Source organism: Pelodiscus sinensis, chromosome 23, assembly GCF_052426305.1.
Source record: "Pelodiscus sinensis isolate ZL-2025 chromosome 23, ASM5242630v1, whole genome shotgun sequence".
Classification (NCBI taxonomy): domain Eukaryota; kingdom Metazoa; phylum Chordata; order Testudines; family Trionychidae; genus Pelodiscus; species Pelodiscus sinensis.
Genome location: NC_143074.1, coordinates 16,287,771 through 16,304,577, shown reverse-complemented (window position 1 = coordinate 16,304,577; position 16,807 = coordinate 16,287,771). Strand labels below are relative to the sequence as shown.

Below are 16,807 nucleotides of genomic sequence, written 5' to 3'. Positions count from 1 at the left end.
TAAGATGGGTGTTGTGAAATGAATTAGAAAATGGCTGTGAACACTTCAGAAGGACCCAACAAAGTAGGTCTTTGCCCACGAACGCTTATGCTCCAATTAATCTGTTAGTCTATAAAGTGCCACAGGGCTTCTCATTGTATTTGCAGATTCAGGCTAACACTGATACTTGTCAGAAGGACCATGCTTGGACAGCATTGTTACTGTGATTGTATCGTTTAAGAGCCTATTTGTAGTTCAGTGTTTTGTTGTGACAAAACAACTGGAGAATGGCAAACGGTTAAACCAGTGCCTATGTTAATGTAAAAAAGCACTTTGTTTTCCAGACTAGGCTTTTATGCATCCCTGATGCAATCCTTTTCTATGCAGTGTGCACAGCTTCATTGACTTCAGTGGAGTTGCACTGCTTTCTACAGATTCAAAATCCAACATGGGATCAGTGCTCGTGACAGGGATTCGTGAAAAGCTGTCCATGAGGTTAAGTGCATATTCTCCTCCTCGTGGCCTCAGCTGATCTCCTGCTGATGCCTATGGAGCTTGTGCCATTTCCAAGGCATCATCCTGATGCCTCCATTCAGATGCTGTCAGACTCACAGACTGCATCCCCTTACGTTGTGGGGAAGCTTCAGGGGGTAGCCGAGTTAGTCTGTTACAGAGAAAAACAACAAATGGTCTAGTAGCACTTTATAGACTAACAAAACATGTAGCTGGTATCATGAGCTTTCGTGGGCACAGCCCACGTCTTCAGATGACTGGAGTTATGAGTTTAAGATGTGAACACTCGAAATAAATAGGAAAGGGGAAGGTGGGGGGGGAGAGGAAGGAGAGTGGGAGACAGCGCATCATTAAGTATCTGGAGAATGGGTACTTAAACCTAAGCAGATAAAAATCAAAGTCAATAGATAGATTCCCATGTCAGGAAGGATACTACTCATGCTAGGTTGCAGGAGCAGAGAACCTGCCCGCAAAGGGCTCTCCTCTGAGTGTGGTAGTCTCCTACAGTTCATAGGGCAATCATCACTGGCATTTCCTGGATGAGGATCTCTACCTGCTGGCACCCTACCAAAAGGTGCAACCTGGCTCCCGGGCGGGGCGGGTGTGTGTGTGTGTGTGTGTGTGTGTGTGGGGATATGTGTGTGTGTGTGTGTGTGTGTGTACGCGCGCTAGCACCTGCAGAAGAACACGGAGCTAGGCTGGCCAGATTTTTTGTTTGATCCCATTAAAGTAGGATGGGGAGAGGCTTCTAAGTATGTTTATATAAGGATTGTGTTACCTGGAGATGGCTGTCTCAGGTTTCTGTAGAGCTCCGATCTACTTGAGGCGTAAGGGGAGTTAGTGCTGGATTGGCAGCTCTGAGTAGCCTGCGAACCATCCACGGGCAGAGATAGTTCAGGCTTCCCCACCATCATGATCCTAACTCCTGCGAAGGGTTAGGAACAGTGTTTCCTGTAAGCTGAGCGCTTGGCCAACTACCCAGGAGAGATTCTGGTGCCTCCCAGCTGATTGGCAGAGCACCCACAGCCAGTGGCATGTGTTTCTACCGGTGTTGCACATCTGCACATGCATTGGTGCACATAACAAAATTCGTTCTGCACATAAATGGAAAAACTTAGAAGGAACATTTGTTAGGAGGGAGTTGTGGGTGTTCAGCCTGGTTAGATTACCAGCAAGGGGACTGAGTAGTTCCAGTGATATTGGCGATTCCAAGGACCTGGATGCTGTCAGATTCATTTCACAACTGCCTGTCATTAGCACCAGAGTGTTAGATTTGAGCCAGTCACTTAGGTGCTGAGGGCCTAATCCAAAAGCCATTGGTGCTAACAGGAGTCTCCTTTGCTCCTTTCTCTTGCTCAGGGTATTACCACAGGATCCTTGAGATTAAACCTCAGTGAAAGAGAGAGGAAAAGGGCAAAGTAGTATTGGCTGTTTACTGTTCTGGGATGGAACAGGATCTGCTCACTGAGAGATTTCTCAGTGGGTTACCACAGGGCTGCTTGTGCGGGTTTGGTACCATTGTGTGTTGGGAAGCTTGGCCCTCCCTTTGAGAGGCCTGGGAGCTTTGATTGTAACCCGCTGGCGGCGAGGCCTGGAGTGCCAGCGAATGGTACATTCCTCCATTACGTTTCAGCTGGGCCTTCATTGAAATGACCTGCCTGTAGAGAGGCCCTCCTTTCTGGCACTTCCACTAATTGCCAGTCACTGCATGTCTCCCCCTCCCCCTGGGACGGATAATTGAAACAGTGGTTGGGAGCTTATTTAGGTCCCTCCAGACCATGTTTAAAGGCCCAGCATCCTCCGCATCTCGACTTTCTCCAGCGCCGTCACAATTGGAGCTGCCCGGGGCGGCTCTTTTCAGGCCGCTGTATAAATAAATACAAGGAATGTGGTTTTGCAGCACTGTAGGGCTGTGGCAGCTCTCAAATGTTTCTGCATCTCCTATGGACGCGCAAGGGGAGGGGGGAATTGTTGCTAAGGAATGGGATTTGGATACAATGCTGGCTGCACAGGGAAAAGGGGCGGGGGGGACGTTTTCCCCGTGACTTCACTTTCTGGGTGGTGGAATTCCAGGCTGTGCTCAGTCTGTGGGGGACTTTGAGCTTCTCGTCTCTATAATGGCACCTGCAAAGGGAGCACAGGAGACTGTGCTCAGAGGGATAACTGGACCCAGGATGCATCCCGTCAATGAGTGAAATTGTTTATCCGGTGTTATAAATGTGTATAGCCCCAAAGAGAATCTTCCTGCCCCAGTGAGCTTACAGTTCAGTTCATTTGCAGTCTACATAAAAACTACCGTAATTGAAAATATTGTATGAGAGTCTCTGTGCCATTTACCCAAGCGGCCCCAGAGAGCCGTTCTCCTCGCCATGTAAGATTCAGTGCACTGCATGAGCGTCCCCACCGGCACCCGTCAACATCTCCCAAATAGCCTTGATGTTGGTTATCTGGAGAATACATTCAGGGTTATATTGCAAAGGGCAAGTGTTCTATTGAAACTGTGTCCACAATCCTGCTGAAACAGTCAGGGGGTGAAATAAATTGGCCCTGCTTCTTAAACTGCCCAAGTTAGCAACTCAGGGCTAACATCCTATTGAGCTGGATGGATGCACTTCACACTTCTCTTGGGGGAAGGGGGGGGGGGCATTCAAAGCCCTTTGAAATCAGTGGAAAGATTCTCATTGTCCTCAGTAGGTTTTGCACCAAGCCCCTCAGGCTGTTGTCTTCACAGCACAGTTAATCTGGGTGACTGGTACCTGGTCTGCCCAATCCAGATGTGAGCATTCCCCCTACAAATCCCTTCTCTTGTTCCTGTGTCCTCACTAGTTCTACACTTGCCCCAGGTGTCTGTATCTCATGGTTCTTTGTGTTGATACTCTAGAATGGTTTCCCACTCAGTTGAGGGTGAATTTCTCTGTCCTTCACATGGGGCATTATGGGATTCGAGCTTTAGCACTTGAGTGACTTTGGTGACGGTCTATGCTAGGCAGCTTTTAGGCTCCTTGTCGTTAAAAATCAGCGCTCCTGCCAAAGCAACATTCGCGCTAGGGATGTTCAAGTTTAACCAATAAGCCGATTGCTTATCGGGTAATGGCGGCGGTTAAACTCAGCCGGCTCCCAGGGAGGCGGCTTCACAGTGGCAGGGCAGCAAAGCCGCCTGCTCCTCTCCAGGAGCCAGGTGAGCAGGTGCTGGTAGCTCTACTTCCGGGGAGGTTTCGCTGTAGGCTCTGCAGTATATAAAGCTAAGCAGAGCCATGTAACTGCTAAGATTTGTAGCGAGTACTCGGTTACTGTACTAAACAGGTTTTAACATCCCAAGTTCACACTTTCACTTGCTGCAGCAAAACTTTGTTCGTGGGGCGGCAGGGTTTTAAGCACACATGAACAGCAAAAGTGTTGTCCATCAAGTGCAAGTGTAGACATATGTTTTTCCTCCCATCCTTCTTGCAAAGTGGATAGGTTAGTGCTGAACTTGGCTCTGACCCGTTCTCCCAACTGAGTAAACCGGCTGAACACACCTTCAAACCTGGGTCAGAGGCTTTTATGTGTGGGTGGTGGAAGGTTCTAAGGGTGTTAAGTATCAAGTAAATGACTAATCATGTATTTGATAGATTTTGTATCGAGTACCTGATTAGTCGACAAGGGGCTTCTGTAGCTCTTCAGTTTAAATGTAGGAGGAGTAGGTGTAAATCCGGGACCCAGTGCCAGCTGGGACTGTTTCAGTCTTGGCTTGTGCCAGGTCCAGAGTACTGTGACTCTGCCTTATAACTGTAGTAAGAGCTAGGTGGCTCTTACTACATTTAAAAGGTAGCGACGCTGCACCTCTGTATCTTCTGTTATCGCCCCCTCTCCCACGGCAGAGATGATGCTTTTAAGCCAGTGCCTCTCTCCCCTCCTTCCCCCGCTCCTGGCCCCCCCTCCCTTGCTGCCTCTGATATAGAAGCAGCAAGTGGGGGGGGGGTGTGCAAGTAGTTCACATTTTTGAACTGTTCTCTCAAGCTGTCTGCAAACACAGGACAACAGGCAGGCCAAGTCTAGAAACACTGTTCAGAACAATTGAAATTACAACCTCTTTAGCATCTCACGTGGCAGCTTCCAGAAACTGTTGTTAAATCCTTGTTGCCATGTGCCTGGGCAACCCATGCCCTCCCCGCCATGCACTAGGTTGGGCTCTCTGAGCAATAAAGATACAGTTGGACATTGCTCCGAAGGCAATTGGAGAGAGTGAGAGAGAGAGAGACAGCAAAAGAAAGCAGTAACACCAGCTGGTTCTGTGGCACTGTCCCAGCCAGTCCTCTGCCCTGATGAGTTCAGCTCAGTCTGGGTAGGGAGATATGGGGAAGTGAAAACCAAGTGCAAAGCATCAAAGCTAAATTGTGTGTTTAAATGTTATCCTCCCCGCCCCTAGTTAGGAAAGGGTATGTCTCTGGGGATAGCTGGTGGGTGATCTGTATGTCTAGCTCTTTTAATAACTAGTTTCTGTATATGCAGTTAGCAGAAATAAATATGCAAACCGCCCCACTGACTTCAATAGAGTGCTGATGTACAAAGGTGTTCTGTTCTGTTCCAGGCAGATCTAAAAAGGTTCAGGCTTCACTTCCCATGCTGACCTGCCGTGGCTTCATTATGCCTTAGAGCAGGGGTGTCCAAACTTTTTTCAAAGAGGGCCAGATTTGATGAAGTGAACATGCGTGAGGGCCGACCATTTTGCCTGACATTCTTTGAACCATTAAAATTAAATGCAAATTAACTATTTTATGCAAAGTTTATTGCAAACGGCATACTTTTCATTTCGTCACATGGATGACAAATCTAAACAGGTGTTAAATCACTCTGCCTTTCATATCTGAAGCCCAGATGAAAAAAAAATCCAGGAAGCTGAAATATATGTCAGGAACATTGTAAAGTACATTACATATTATTGGTAATAAAGGTTGTCTGTCAACTTTTAAGTTAAAAAAATATGAACAGGAACATAACACCAAGTATACATGTTGTGTCCAAATATATTTATAACTGATTTAGACCAACTGACATTAACTGAGATTTTACAATGTATTCATCTCAATACATATGGATTCGTTGGGGGCCATAAAAGATAGATATTGCCAAATTACCTGTGGGGCCGTATTAAACCGAAACACGGGCCGCAATTGGCCTGCGGGCCGGACTTTGGACATGCCTGCCTTAGAGATTGGAAAGAAGAGAGCTCTTCCACAATATATATTCCCACAATATAAGAAGTAGGGGGTCACTACATGAAATTAATAGGCAGCAGGTTCAAAAGGAAGTCTTTCTTCACTCAGCACACAGTCAACCTGTGGAACTCTTTGCCAGAGGATGTGGTGAAGGCTAGGACTTTCACAGGGTTCAAAAAAGAGCTAGATAGATTCATGGAGGTTAGGCCCATCAGTGGCTATTAGCCAGGATGGGTAGGAATGGTTTTCCTAGCCTCTGTTTATCTGAAAATGGGTGACATTAGAAGAATCACATGAGGATTACTTGTGTTCCTTCCCTCTGGGGAATCTGGTATTGGCCACTGTTGGCAGATAGGATATTGGGCTAGATGGACCTTTGGTCTGACCCAGTATGGCTGTTCTTATGTTCCAGGTTAATGAACTGGGCAAGGCTGGTAAGAGATTGTTAGCTCCCTGGTGCAGGGATGGCCTTTGTTGTGGGTCCGTGCAGTACCTAGCACAATGGGACTGTAGCCTTCAGCTGCTACTGCAGTATGAGGAAATAACAACTACAACTTGGCAATGGCACATAGCATGAAAGGAAAAGAAAGAGCCGGTGACATGCTATGCAAATGCTAATTAATGAACCAACGAAGTGCACGTGTTTCCCAGGGCTGCAGTTTGTTTTGGTTTTAATAGGCCAGTTATTTTACATTGAGTAAGTACCAAACATACCTGAGGAGCAGCAGTAATGTAACAGCTGAATGTTGGCTTTGAGCTGAATGTGTAATGCATGTTTGTCTTGCTTAGCTAAACCACAATGGTTTAGCTGTTTTTATTACTCAGCAGGTCTTTTGACTGGATTCATCTCAGAAATGTGACTGTCCAGAGGGAAATGGCCTTTTTGGATGCTCACTCTGGCTCTGGGGCAGTTTTCTGAATCGTGTACTGTGGATGCAGCTGCCCAGCTGAACTTGGATTTTTTTCAGGCCTCGATGTTGATGCAACTGTAAGAAGTCAGAAAAACACAGCTGAAATTTCCAATCACCAAGGCTGAACTTTCAGTGCCGGCATTTGGGGGAGTAGGGGACAGAAGAAAAAATTGTCGACTTGCAAATGAAGCAGATTTAATAGGAGGGTCATTGGTGGAGACTTAATCTGGAATGCTGTGGTGTTATTTTTAGAGTTGCTTTTCTCTCCATTGGCCACATTTTAACAAATAGCAGCTGAGTAGAATGCCTGTGTGGAAATCTGGGTTTTTTTAAGTGTTCCCTGCCTGTAATACAGAATGTCTTTCTATATGACAGAGCAAAACCACTGAGATTTCCCCTCTCTTTACAGTGAACGTGTTTCCATAGTGACACGAAACCGGAGAGGCAGCTCTGCATGCCTTCTTGAGCTTGCTGCTTTCAGTTTAATACATTTTTGTTTGTTTGGTGGTTTGTTTGTTTTTAACCTGAGCTAACCTTAAGGAACATGTGTGCATGCACACAAATTCTGTCTCTTAGTGAAGCTGGACAAATCAGTATTTTGATGGAGCCAAAACAAAATCCTGATTCCGAACCCCCTGGAACTTTGAGAGAACTTGGATCCATCTCTGAGTCTTTCAGCTCAGGCCGGTAATTTGGGGCGATTCAGTTCTAGGTTTATCTGAACCTCATAAAGCTAAGAGGCCTGGGTAAATGGTTCTGCCTTTGGCCCCTCTCTCTTGTAGGGTCCGGTTTAATATACCAAATTCCATAGGAAGTCAATGGGAAATGAGCATGTGGAGGATTAGCAGGATGTAGCTATTATTGTGAGTCAGGCCAGGATTGAATTGATCTTTCGGAAAATGCTCTCTCCATGTAGCTCCCAGAGGCGTCACTTGAAAGCAGGGCAGGGAAAAGCTGTTGTTTGGTTTGCTGTAGTCAAATGACAGCACTTTCCTTCTGCTTGTCTTTATTCAGCCCCTCTTCTGAAAGTGGACATGTTGGTTAAACTTTTTGCTTTCCTCTGGTGTTTAAATCCCTTGGCTGGAGCCTCTGTGGGGATGGTGCTGCACGGTTGCCGGTTGCTCACCAACAGCTCTGAGGCTGGCTAGCTGTTTTCTCTTGACATTATTTTGTTATTGGTGTCCTGGTTACCACAGTGCAGTTTAGCTTAGTGTAGGCATTGTCTCTCTCTCGCTCTTATGAGCATCTAAAGTGACTCAGGCTTTGCTCTGGTTTGCTGTTGGTGGTGTGACATAACTAAGCACCTGTTTCTTACAGTGTTTCTTAGCATACAGTCCTGTCTCTGGAATTCAAATTACACCCCTCTCCTCCCCCTGATTTGAACATGTCAGGCTCTGGTGTGTATTGATTCAGATCCCTGTCTGCTAGCGGGATCTTTGGAAGCTTTGGTCATGCTGCAGACAGATCCCTCAATGTCTGTTGTCTGAGTTCTCCAAACTGTCGGAATTTCTTGGGATTTTGGATCTGGGCCATCAATGCTGTCACAACACCCCCCCCCTTCCCGCCCCCATGCTTCAGTCCTGGCCTGGTCCTGGTCCTATGCAGATGGAGAGAAAGCAATGGGGGTGCTAGAGAGTTCAGAACCTCCCCACAAAGCTCTGCCTAGCGAGAGGGGGCAGTCCATTGTGGTTCTTCCTTCTGCTCCCCCAGGAAATCCAAAGCATTGTGGGTGTTAGTCACCTCTGCCTCTCACACCAAAGTTCATGTAGTGCCCGTGGCCATGGCGGAAGGATCCCGACAGCTGTTCCATCTGGGGGCTGCTGAGGCCTCTCCGGCAGCCCTTGCCCTAGAGACCTCATGCTAAACAGAAATGTGGCTTGGAATTCAGACGGACGGGACAAATCTCTGTGGCTGCCAGTAGCTGGTAATCCGGAGCAGGTGAACGAGGCCTCGCAAAGGGGAACCGAGCGCTAATAATCGAGCCCCGGGTGGCAGGGGGCAGATCAGTTTGCCCTCTCGTGTGTATCTGCTGGGGCTTGTTAAATTGTTGTGTCTAGGGATGAGCAGTGTTTAATACCAAAATGCCTGCAGCTCCTATGGCCCAGAAAATTGGGTAACGTGACTGGGACAGTTCCTAATATCGGTAGTGTGCTGCTGTGCACTCGGCAGCCTTACATTCAAGCAACCAGGCCTGAACAGTCTGACCACGGTTCTTGCCCCACAAGGGCCAAGCTCTGCTTCTGTGTACTGCTGAGAGCAGTCCCAGCGAAACAGGCTCAGGACAATGTCAGGGCTTGAATGTAGGTAGGTAGACATGGCCTTAGAAGTGTTGGCTCTGTGCAGGGGAAATGACCCTCAGGTAGAAGCTGCCTCACTCTAGGACAGAGAGTGGGGAACCTCAGGCCCAGGGGCCAGATGCGACCCTTGGCTTGCCTGGATCTGGCTCCCGAGTCTTAGCCCCCCTCCCAGCATAGGGGAGCCCATGCTGGTGCTCCAGCCCCCCTCGCCCCCCCCCACTGCTCCTCTGGGAACTGAAGTGCACAAAATGTACTAGGCTGCCCCCCCGTCTCTGGTGTGCGAGGGCAATGTGGGGAGTGTCTTTCTCCTGCTCAGTCAGGGGCCACGGTGTGGGAGCTTTTTCTGCTTCTCATTTGCGTGTGGCCCACGACTGATTTTTCTGTGGGTCAGTGGCCCCTAGCCCAAAAAAGGTTCCCCACCCCTGCCCTCGGATATTGATTTAAATCTCTCTTATAGGGGATTTCTTGCCGGTGCCTCCCAAATGATCAGCCTATCTGGGGGGTGGCGGTACTGTGTTGCAGACTGTGCGTCCACAAGAGCAATGCTGACATTGCAGAGCAGGAATGAGGGGCAAGTAGCAGAGCATACAGGTAACATTCAAGCCCTGACATTGTCCTGAGCCTGTTTCGCTGGGACTGCTCTCAGCAGTACAGAGAAGCAGAGCTGGGCCCTTGTGGGCAAGAACCGTGGTCAGACTGTTCAGGCCTGGTTGCTTGAACGTAAGGCTGCCCAGTGCACAGATTAGGCTCTTAAATGAGAGTAACTTGATTCTCAAACAAAATACAGGACTATGTAGCACTTTAAAAACTAACAAGATGGTTTATTAGATGATGAGCTTTCATGGGCCAGACCCGGTGCTGGAGCCTTCAGCTCCCATCATCTTCAGTAGCTCAGCACCTGTGGGAAAGTCAGGCCGCCTGAATACCAGCTATTGCTGTTGGGCTCCCAGGTGTGAGCTTGTTGGCCCAGGTCTCTTCCCTGATTGCACCTCCCGGCCTGTGGGCACCATGTCAGCAAGCCCAATAACATGGGATCTTCCTGATTACCAAACAAAAGCGCTTGGTCTCGTCTTGTCTCCTCTCCTCCGTTCTCTCCTCCCCTCCGTGGCAGAACTGACTGGGGGCTGGGCGGGAGCCATCCGAGAGGAAAAATCCCCAGCTAATCGACATCGCCAGGCACATCCCTGTTTCACAGCTGCGGAGCCAAAGGCGACAGGCTCTGTCACGCAATCCGGGCAGTCAGGAGGCTGTGTGTGTGTGGGGGGGGGGGTGATTGAAGGGTGCCGCACAGCCCAGAAATCCCAGCAGTAACAAACAGAGGAGTCGTGAGTCAGCTGTGTCCGGAGTCGGGGGTAGGGAGCGCGGCTGGGTAACAAAAGCCCTTGTTTTCTTTCTCCCATCCTTTCACAAGAGCCCCACGCTGGCCGCTGCAGCCACCATTCAATGGACTTTTCCTGCATTTTCTCTGCTTCAGCTGTTTACTGGGTCACCCTAACAACAACAACCAAAAAAAAAAAAGAGGGGAATTTTTTTTGATTGGCTGGACTGTACAATGATACCCTCTCTGCCTTAATGAATACAGTAGTAGCATTGAATTGGTTAGCAGAGCACACTAGCCCTGCTGTGCCATGCAGAGCAGAGGTGAGATGGGAGTTCACAGCTTGCAGAGCACTCAGGCCATAGACTGGCTGTGGGGTTATCTGGGGATCTCCTTTTCGGATAACCCTACACTAGCCACTGCATTGCTGTAACATCTTGCAGGTGCCATGGCTGATCCAGACAAGGATGCAAAGCAAATGAATCTGAATATCTCGGGCCTTGTGGCATCATCCTTGCTATAAAGGGGGAAGAAGCTGAGGCAGAAAGATTCCAGCTGACTTTTCAAAACAAGCCCCCTCATTTATACACCTCCTGACTTGCAAAGGTCTGGGAACCTGCAGCACGCCTTGGTTTCTGCTCATCGCCTCTGTGCGTGTCTGTCAAGCACCCAGAATTAATAGGTGCCTTTGTGGAAAATGTTTTGCTAAGTGATTTGATGAAGGACAAGAGACACTGGGGTCACCAGGAATCTAAAAATGCCAGAGTGCTTGACTCTTAGGACTTGCCTACACAGAGAGTTTATACCAGGTTAATAAATATCTGTATTTAATCCTGTTTAAACTGGTGCACACGCCTGCGTGGATGCTCATATTTGAGTTTGCTCTGGTTGAAGCTAAACTGATATAAGTGTGTCCCCGCGGGTACTTGCACCGTCTAAAGTAAACCAGTGCCAGTTGGTGGACAGGTATGGTCAGGTGTGGCCCACTCTTCATCAGCAGCGAACGTCTAGGCCTAAGCGATGCGAACGCTCCCACGGGGATCCTTGTTTCTTCGATCCAAGCCAGTCCCAGGCACTGACTTGATCTTTATTGCTGCTTTAGTAACCAGGTCTGCATGAAAGGCATCCAGGGGGAGTCATGGGGATAGGGAGGGGGGGAACAGAAGTGAGATTGGAATCACACAGCTAAACTGTTGGAACAGCAGCCAGCTGATGAGTTACAAGCTAAAGCCAATGGATTATTGAATAGGCAGCTATTTACAGAGCAGTGGAGCCGCACTGAGCAGCTTCTCTAGAATGGTGCATGGGACAGGGAGGAGGAGAATGGCTTGGCCCCTGGGGACAGGGCTGAGGATTAATCCCCCAAGAGGTGAGGAGCAAAGCTCCCCCTCCCCCCTCATTCCACTCCTGTCCCAAGAGCTCAAACAGGATGCTAGAAACCAGGGGTGGGCTGACTTTTTTTTTATATATCACAGTAATTTAAAGCACCAATTTTAATCATGATTTAAATCAACAGTCAGGAAACCTTGATTTAAAGCATCCATTTAAATTATGTTTTGCATTTGTACTTTAGTTATTTCCCTAAAGACAGGTTGATTCTCATTGGTTGGTAACCATTAAAACATGTTGATTTGCAACTAATTATAACCTTTGCACTAAATTTGGCGCTGTTTTTTGCTAACCAGAAGGATACACTATTTCTGTACACATTTATTTAAGCAATTACATAGCTTAACTTTGGGATTTCTTTTTCAGATTCTTGACTTTTACATTTTTTATGATGTTAGGCAATGGTGAATGAGGCTTTTCATACTTTGCATTCAGCTCTGTTGTGCATTGAATTTTCATCCAAAAAGACATGTTTTAATTATTTTAAATTAAACTGTGCTGGATTCATAAAGGAAAAACATTACCAAAAAAGTTTCATATTTAAAACAAATGGGTTTATTAAACAAAGGAAGTATTATCTGTAGCTAGTAAATTGAACTGATTATTTCTGGGTCTCAGCAGGGTGGCCATATTTGTCTATAACTTCAAAAACAGCGAGTAATCCCGAGTTTTTAAAGTTACAGACTAACACAGCTGCTACCCCTCTGCTAGTTTCTAAGGTGCCACAGGACTACTCATGATTATTTATGGTTACCATATCCTTCAAGATTTCAAAAGTAATAGCTCTCCTCCTTTCATAGCTGGTTCTTTCATCTATTGAAAGAGGAAAAAATCCTTTTCCGCTTTTTCAACTCTTTGGGGGCAAACACTCTGTCTTCCCTAAGTGTTTAAACAGTACTTGTAGCCCAGCAAAGCCCTGGGCAGGTGTTTGCATTGTCATAACTTGAAAATACACTCACCAGATGTGGTGATTATTTATTCATATTCAAAAGTTAAGGTGGGTGAGGTAATCTCTCTTATTGGACCAATGTCTGGTGAACAAGACAAGCCTTTGAGCTCATGCTTTCAGTGTGGAGATTTTCCATCCAGGTTAAATGCGGAATCTTTAATTCTCTATCAGAGTTGGTTTTAGAGACTTAGGCATTGGAAAACGTACTGAAACTTCTTGTAAGCTCAGTCCCCTGATGCCTACCCCACACTCCCCCATACTAGGGTTAGTTTTTACCTAGCTCCCGTTTTAATGATAAGCTTCCTAGTTTAGCAGCAGGACTAAGGATAGACAAGTGGTTCTAGTTTTAGCCTATCAAGGGATCGTCAAAAATGCAGGTAGCTTTGTTTTAATTTTCAAATAATTGCTGGGCAGGTTTTGTGTGTGCCCCAAACCCCTGGGTCAAGTACTGGCTCCCTAGAACTAAACCCTAGGAGAGAGAGAAAAATCATTATGGGCTTGATTCGTCTCTCGGTTGTAACGGTCTTGTTGCGTTTCAGATGCACCTGTCACAATAATGTGTCGACAGAGGTACAGAGATGGAGGTGGCGAGGAGTCCTGTGGCACCTTATAGACTAACTGAAGTGTTGGAGCATAAGCTTTCGTGGGCAAAGACCCACTTTGTCAGATGCATCTGACAAAGTGGGTCTTTGCCCACGAAAGCTTGCCCACGAAAGCTTATGCTCCAACACTTCAGTTAGTCTATAAGGTGCCACAGGACTCCTCGCCACTTTTGCAGATTCAGACTAACACGGCTACCCCTCTGAGAGGTGGACGTGTCTTTCTCCATCTCCTGCACAGTGTCCCTGCGCTGGGGGTCAGATCTATTTTGAATCCTTCGGAAGTGGCGTGACTTACTGTCAAACACTCTCTCTGTTTAATCCCACGCAGTGACACCGATTATTATTTTGTGTACTAATTGCCACCCACTGTGACATTCTGGTTTCTCTTCCTTGTGCCTTCTTGGTGAGCCTGCCTTTGTGTGAGCAGTATGTTGCCATGCCTTATCGGTAGTCTGTGGAAACACATACTTACCTTAATAAACACACACAGCTCAAGAGCGAGGCTGACATTGCTGTACTAGCTGGGTGCTTTTTGCCCCGAGCTTGGGTGGAGGGGGTAACAGGCAAACAGTTTTCTTACGTATTTAGTCACCCTAGGAAAGGAACTCTTCCCAGAACGTCTGTCTGTCATCTGAAGTCCTGCCCTGGGGAAACTTGTCTGCTTAGTTTTTCACATTGGGTGCCACTGTCTGCGTACATGAGTGGCCCTTGTGCATTCTTTTGCATGGGGACACAGAGTCTGGATTAAACCCAGTGCCCTGGTGTCTGTGTTTCACACTCTGGAGAAGGATGCATTTCCTACCCCGTGTGCTCAATTTAAAGGCGCTGAGTGTCAGAAGCTCTGGACCCACTCTTTCCTCCTCCCTCCCCCACAATTCCAGCAGAAGTTGCTGAGCGCCCCTCTAAATCCAGCGAGCAAGGGCTTACGTGCAACAAGGGGGTATGTGCATGTGTGCTTTTAAACCCCTTAAAAGTGAAACCAGACCAGTGGAGAATCTGGTCACCCTGCGCTGCCTCGTGTCCGGAACTAAGTGGTTTCGTTCCTAATCCCCAACCACAGACTCACTTGAGTCTTTGCAACTTGCACCCTTAGAAAACCAGATGCTGGTGCCATGGGGTTCTCATCTGCCAAAATGGGGAGAGAGGGAGACAGAAGAAAACAAAAGAGGTGTTTGTTGTTGCTTCCCACCACCAGTGTGAATGTGGGAATTGCCTGGATTGTCTAGTCCAGGGTCCTGTCTCTGACAGTGGCCAGCACCAAATGCTGTAGTAGTCAGAAATGGGATAATCTTTTCATTGCTTGTCGTCCTGCCCTCTGGATCGGGGCTCCACGATGCGCAGTTCTGCACGGCTGTGGGGAGAGAGAATCCATGCTCCAGAGACTCCCGGTCTAAATTGACAAAGGGAAGGGAAACTGAGGCACAGAGTGGGGAAAGTAATTGCCAGAGTCATGCAGCAGGCTAGTGACAAAGCCAGGAACAGAAGTCGGGTCTATCGCAGTGCAGACCTCTGGTCAGTGGAACATGCTTTTAACCATAAAACAAAATTTCTTGGATTTTGTGAGAGAGCAGTCCCCCCGCTGGCCCTGTGCTCCCCACGGCCTTTCAAAGCAGCAGCACCGCATGGAGCTGACTCCAGGCTCCACATGGCACTGCAGCTTTGATAGAGGCAGAAAGAGGGGGGGGGAAGCAACTAGTCGACTAGCATGTCAACTGTCTGGTAAGCATTTTCTTAACAGATAGTCGACTAGTTGTTCACATCCCTACTCAGGCCAAGATTTTTCTAAGGGGATGGCTGTCTAACTTGAGATGCCTTAAAGGGGCCTGATTTTTTTTCAGGCCTGGAAGTTGGGCTCCTTAAATGTGTGTCAGGTTGGGACCCGAAACCACTGGTCCCTTTGGAGAATCTTGGTCAAGCTGGAGCAAGCTGTGGAGTCGTTGCCCAAAGAAACAGGTGGGGAGCCCCATCCCTTAAGGCCAGTAGACTTTTAAGTGATGCAGTAGTGAAGAATATGCCTGCTTTGGTTCCCAACAGAGAGGGGATTCATGGGTATATCCCAGCTCTTGATTTCAGCCAGGGCCAACTCCTGGCTTCTGAAACCATTGGAAACTGTCCCTTTGGGTCCAGTAACTCAGGCTGTCTCCACTGGGCTGCCATTTTCCACCCTTGACATCTAAAATAAAACAAAATGTGAATTAAGTGTGTCAGGAAATCTGACTTGCAGAGCTGAATGGCTGATGGGGCGACTGTCCGCTCCCAGCTTTGCCACCACCTTGGCGTGTCTTGGAGGAAATCTTTCACCTTCGCCTTCCCTGTGCAAGTTTGGGGGGGGGTTGGCCTCTGTTCCGTACTTTTCCTGTTTTTCTCCCTCCATAGTTACTTTTTGTTAGGGATTTGGAATTGTTCCTGGGGACAGGAAGGAAGGCAGGCGGAGACTCGGTAGAGTTGGAAGAATATACATCCATCTGCTCTGCTTCCTGACACTATTGTTCTGATACTTGAGCGATTGGCAGGGCTGGAGTGGCTGGCTGGAGGCTGCCATGGACTTGGTGCTGTAGAAGTACATAACTCACAGTGAAGGATGTTGGCCCTGTCTCTCCCTCCAGTCGGTGTGACCAGTGGAAGGAAGTGGGAATCAGGATCTTTGGGTTCCTTTCACAGCTGCCCTTAAATTTCTGTGCCTCAGTTTCTCTCCCTGTATAATGGAGTTGGCTCAATCACCCTCCTGCCTTCTATGCTGGTACCCTAAGATCCTGGGATAAAGGGAGCTGTGTATGTGTGAGTGCTGTATTGGCAGTGATTGGGCTCCCACAAGTCCCACTGACTTGAAAGCAAGTAAAGACAAGTGCTTCATACCACTCAGGGCATGGCCTGCCTCTTGCCGGGTAGAGCTTGTTGCTGCTGCTCTTCCGATCCGCTGCCACCGCATATTCTGCATCCAAGGACTGTTCCGTTTTGGCTCTAGTGACCATCAGTTCAGTGTCTTGGTGTCTCTCCCATGCTCCTGTTCTGTGTTAATCTCTGAAACGGGATTTAGTTAAAGCACCTCTCTGCCTCCAGCATCTCTGCAGGCCCCATCTTCTTTGCAGGACTGGCTGTCAATGTTCCCTCTAATCTTTTCCATCCATATGCAGAATAATGTTATGTGCACTGAGACATGTACACCACCAGTAGAAACAAACTGGGTAGCATTTGAATCTCTACTGAGCAGCATACAGGGAACCCTGCTGGCTGCTGCTCTCTGCACAGTGAAATGCCGCCCTTGGAGAACAGACAACAGCGGGGCTTGGGGAGGGGAGGAGCATAATCTAGCTGGGTAGGCTTCTGTAAGGTTTTCACCTCTTGAGGTGCTCACTCGGTAAGGCTGACCCCACGTGCTGCTCCAGATGCAGCTCCTGTTGATTCCCTACTGGTACCTTAGATAAGTCAAAGGGTGTTCTACATTCCTAGCACCGTTTGTGGCTTGTCTACCAAGGGTTTATGCTAGCAGTAGCCTAGACCTGGTATGTTACACAGGGCATCTTCCCTGTATCCTTGGACCATGGATAGCACAGGGATGGAATTGGCTCTTATTAGAGTAGAATGGTCTCTCAAGACAGCTTCCTGACCATTGCAGTTGAAAGGAAAAGGCTTAGTGCCTGTGTGTGGATG

At 47.9% G+C, this 16,807-nt stretch overlaps 1 protein-coding gene across 5 annotated transcripts in view; it reads left to right on the top strand.

Moving 5' to 3' along the window:
- Positions 1-16,807, top strand: part of RALGDS (ral guanine nucleotide dissociation stimulator) — a 117,857-nt gene that overhangs the window by 75,211 nt on the left and 25,839 nt on the right. The window contains exon 3 of one of the 5 annotated variants that reach the window (XM_089772977.1): positions 5,426-5,432. The exons of the other annotated variants lie outside the window; for them this stretch is intronic. Coding sequence (XP_089629103.1) covers positions 5,426-5,432 — 7 coding nt within the window. The remainder of the gene's footprint in view (positions 1-5,425; positions 5,433-16,807) is intronic. 5 annotated transcript variants of the gene reach the window in all.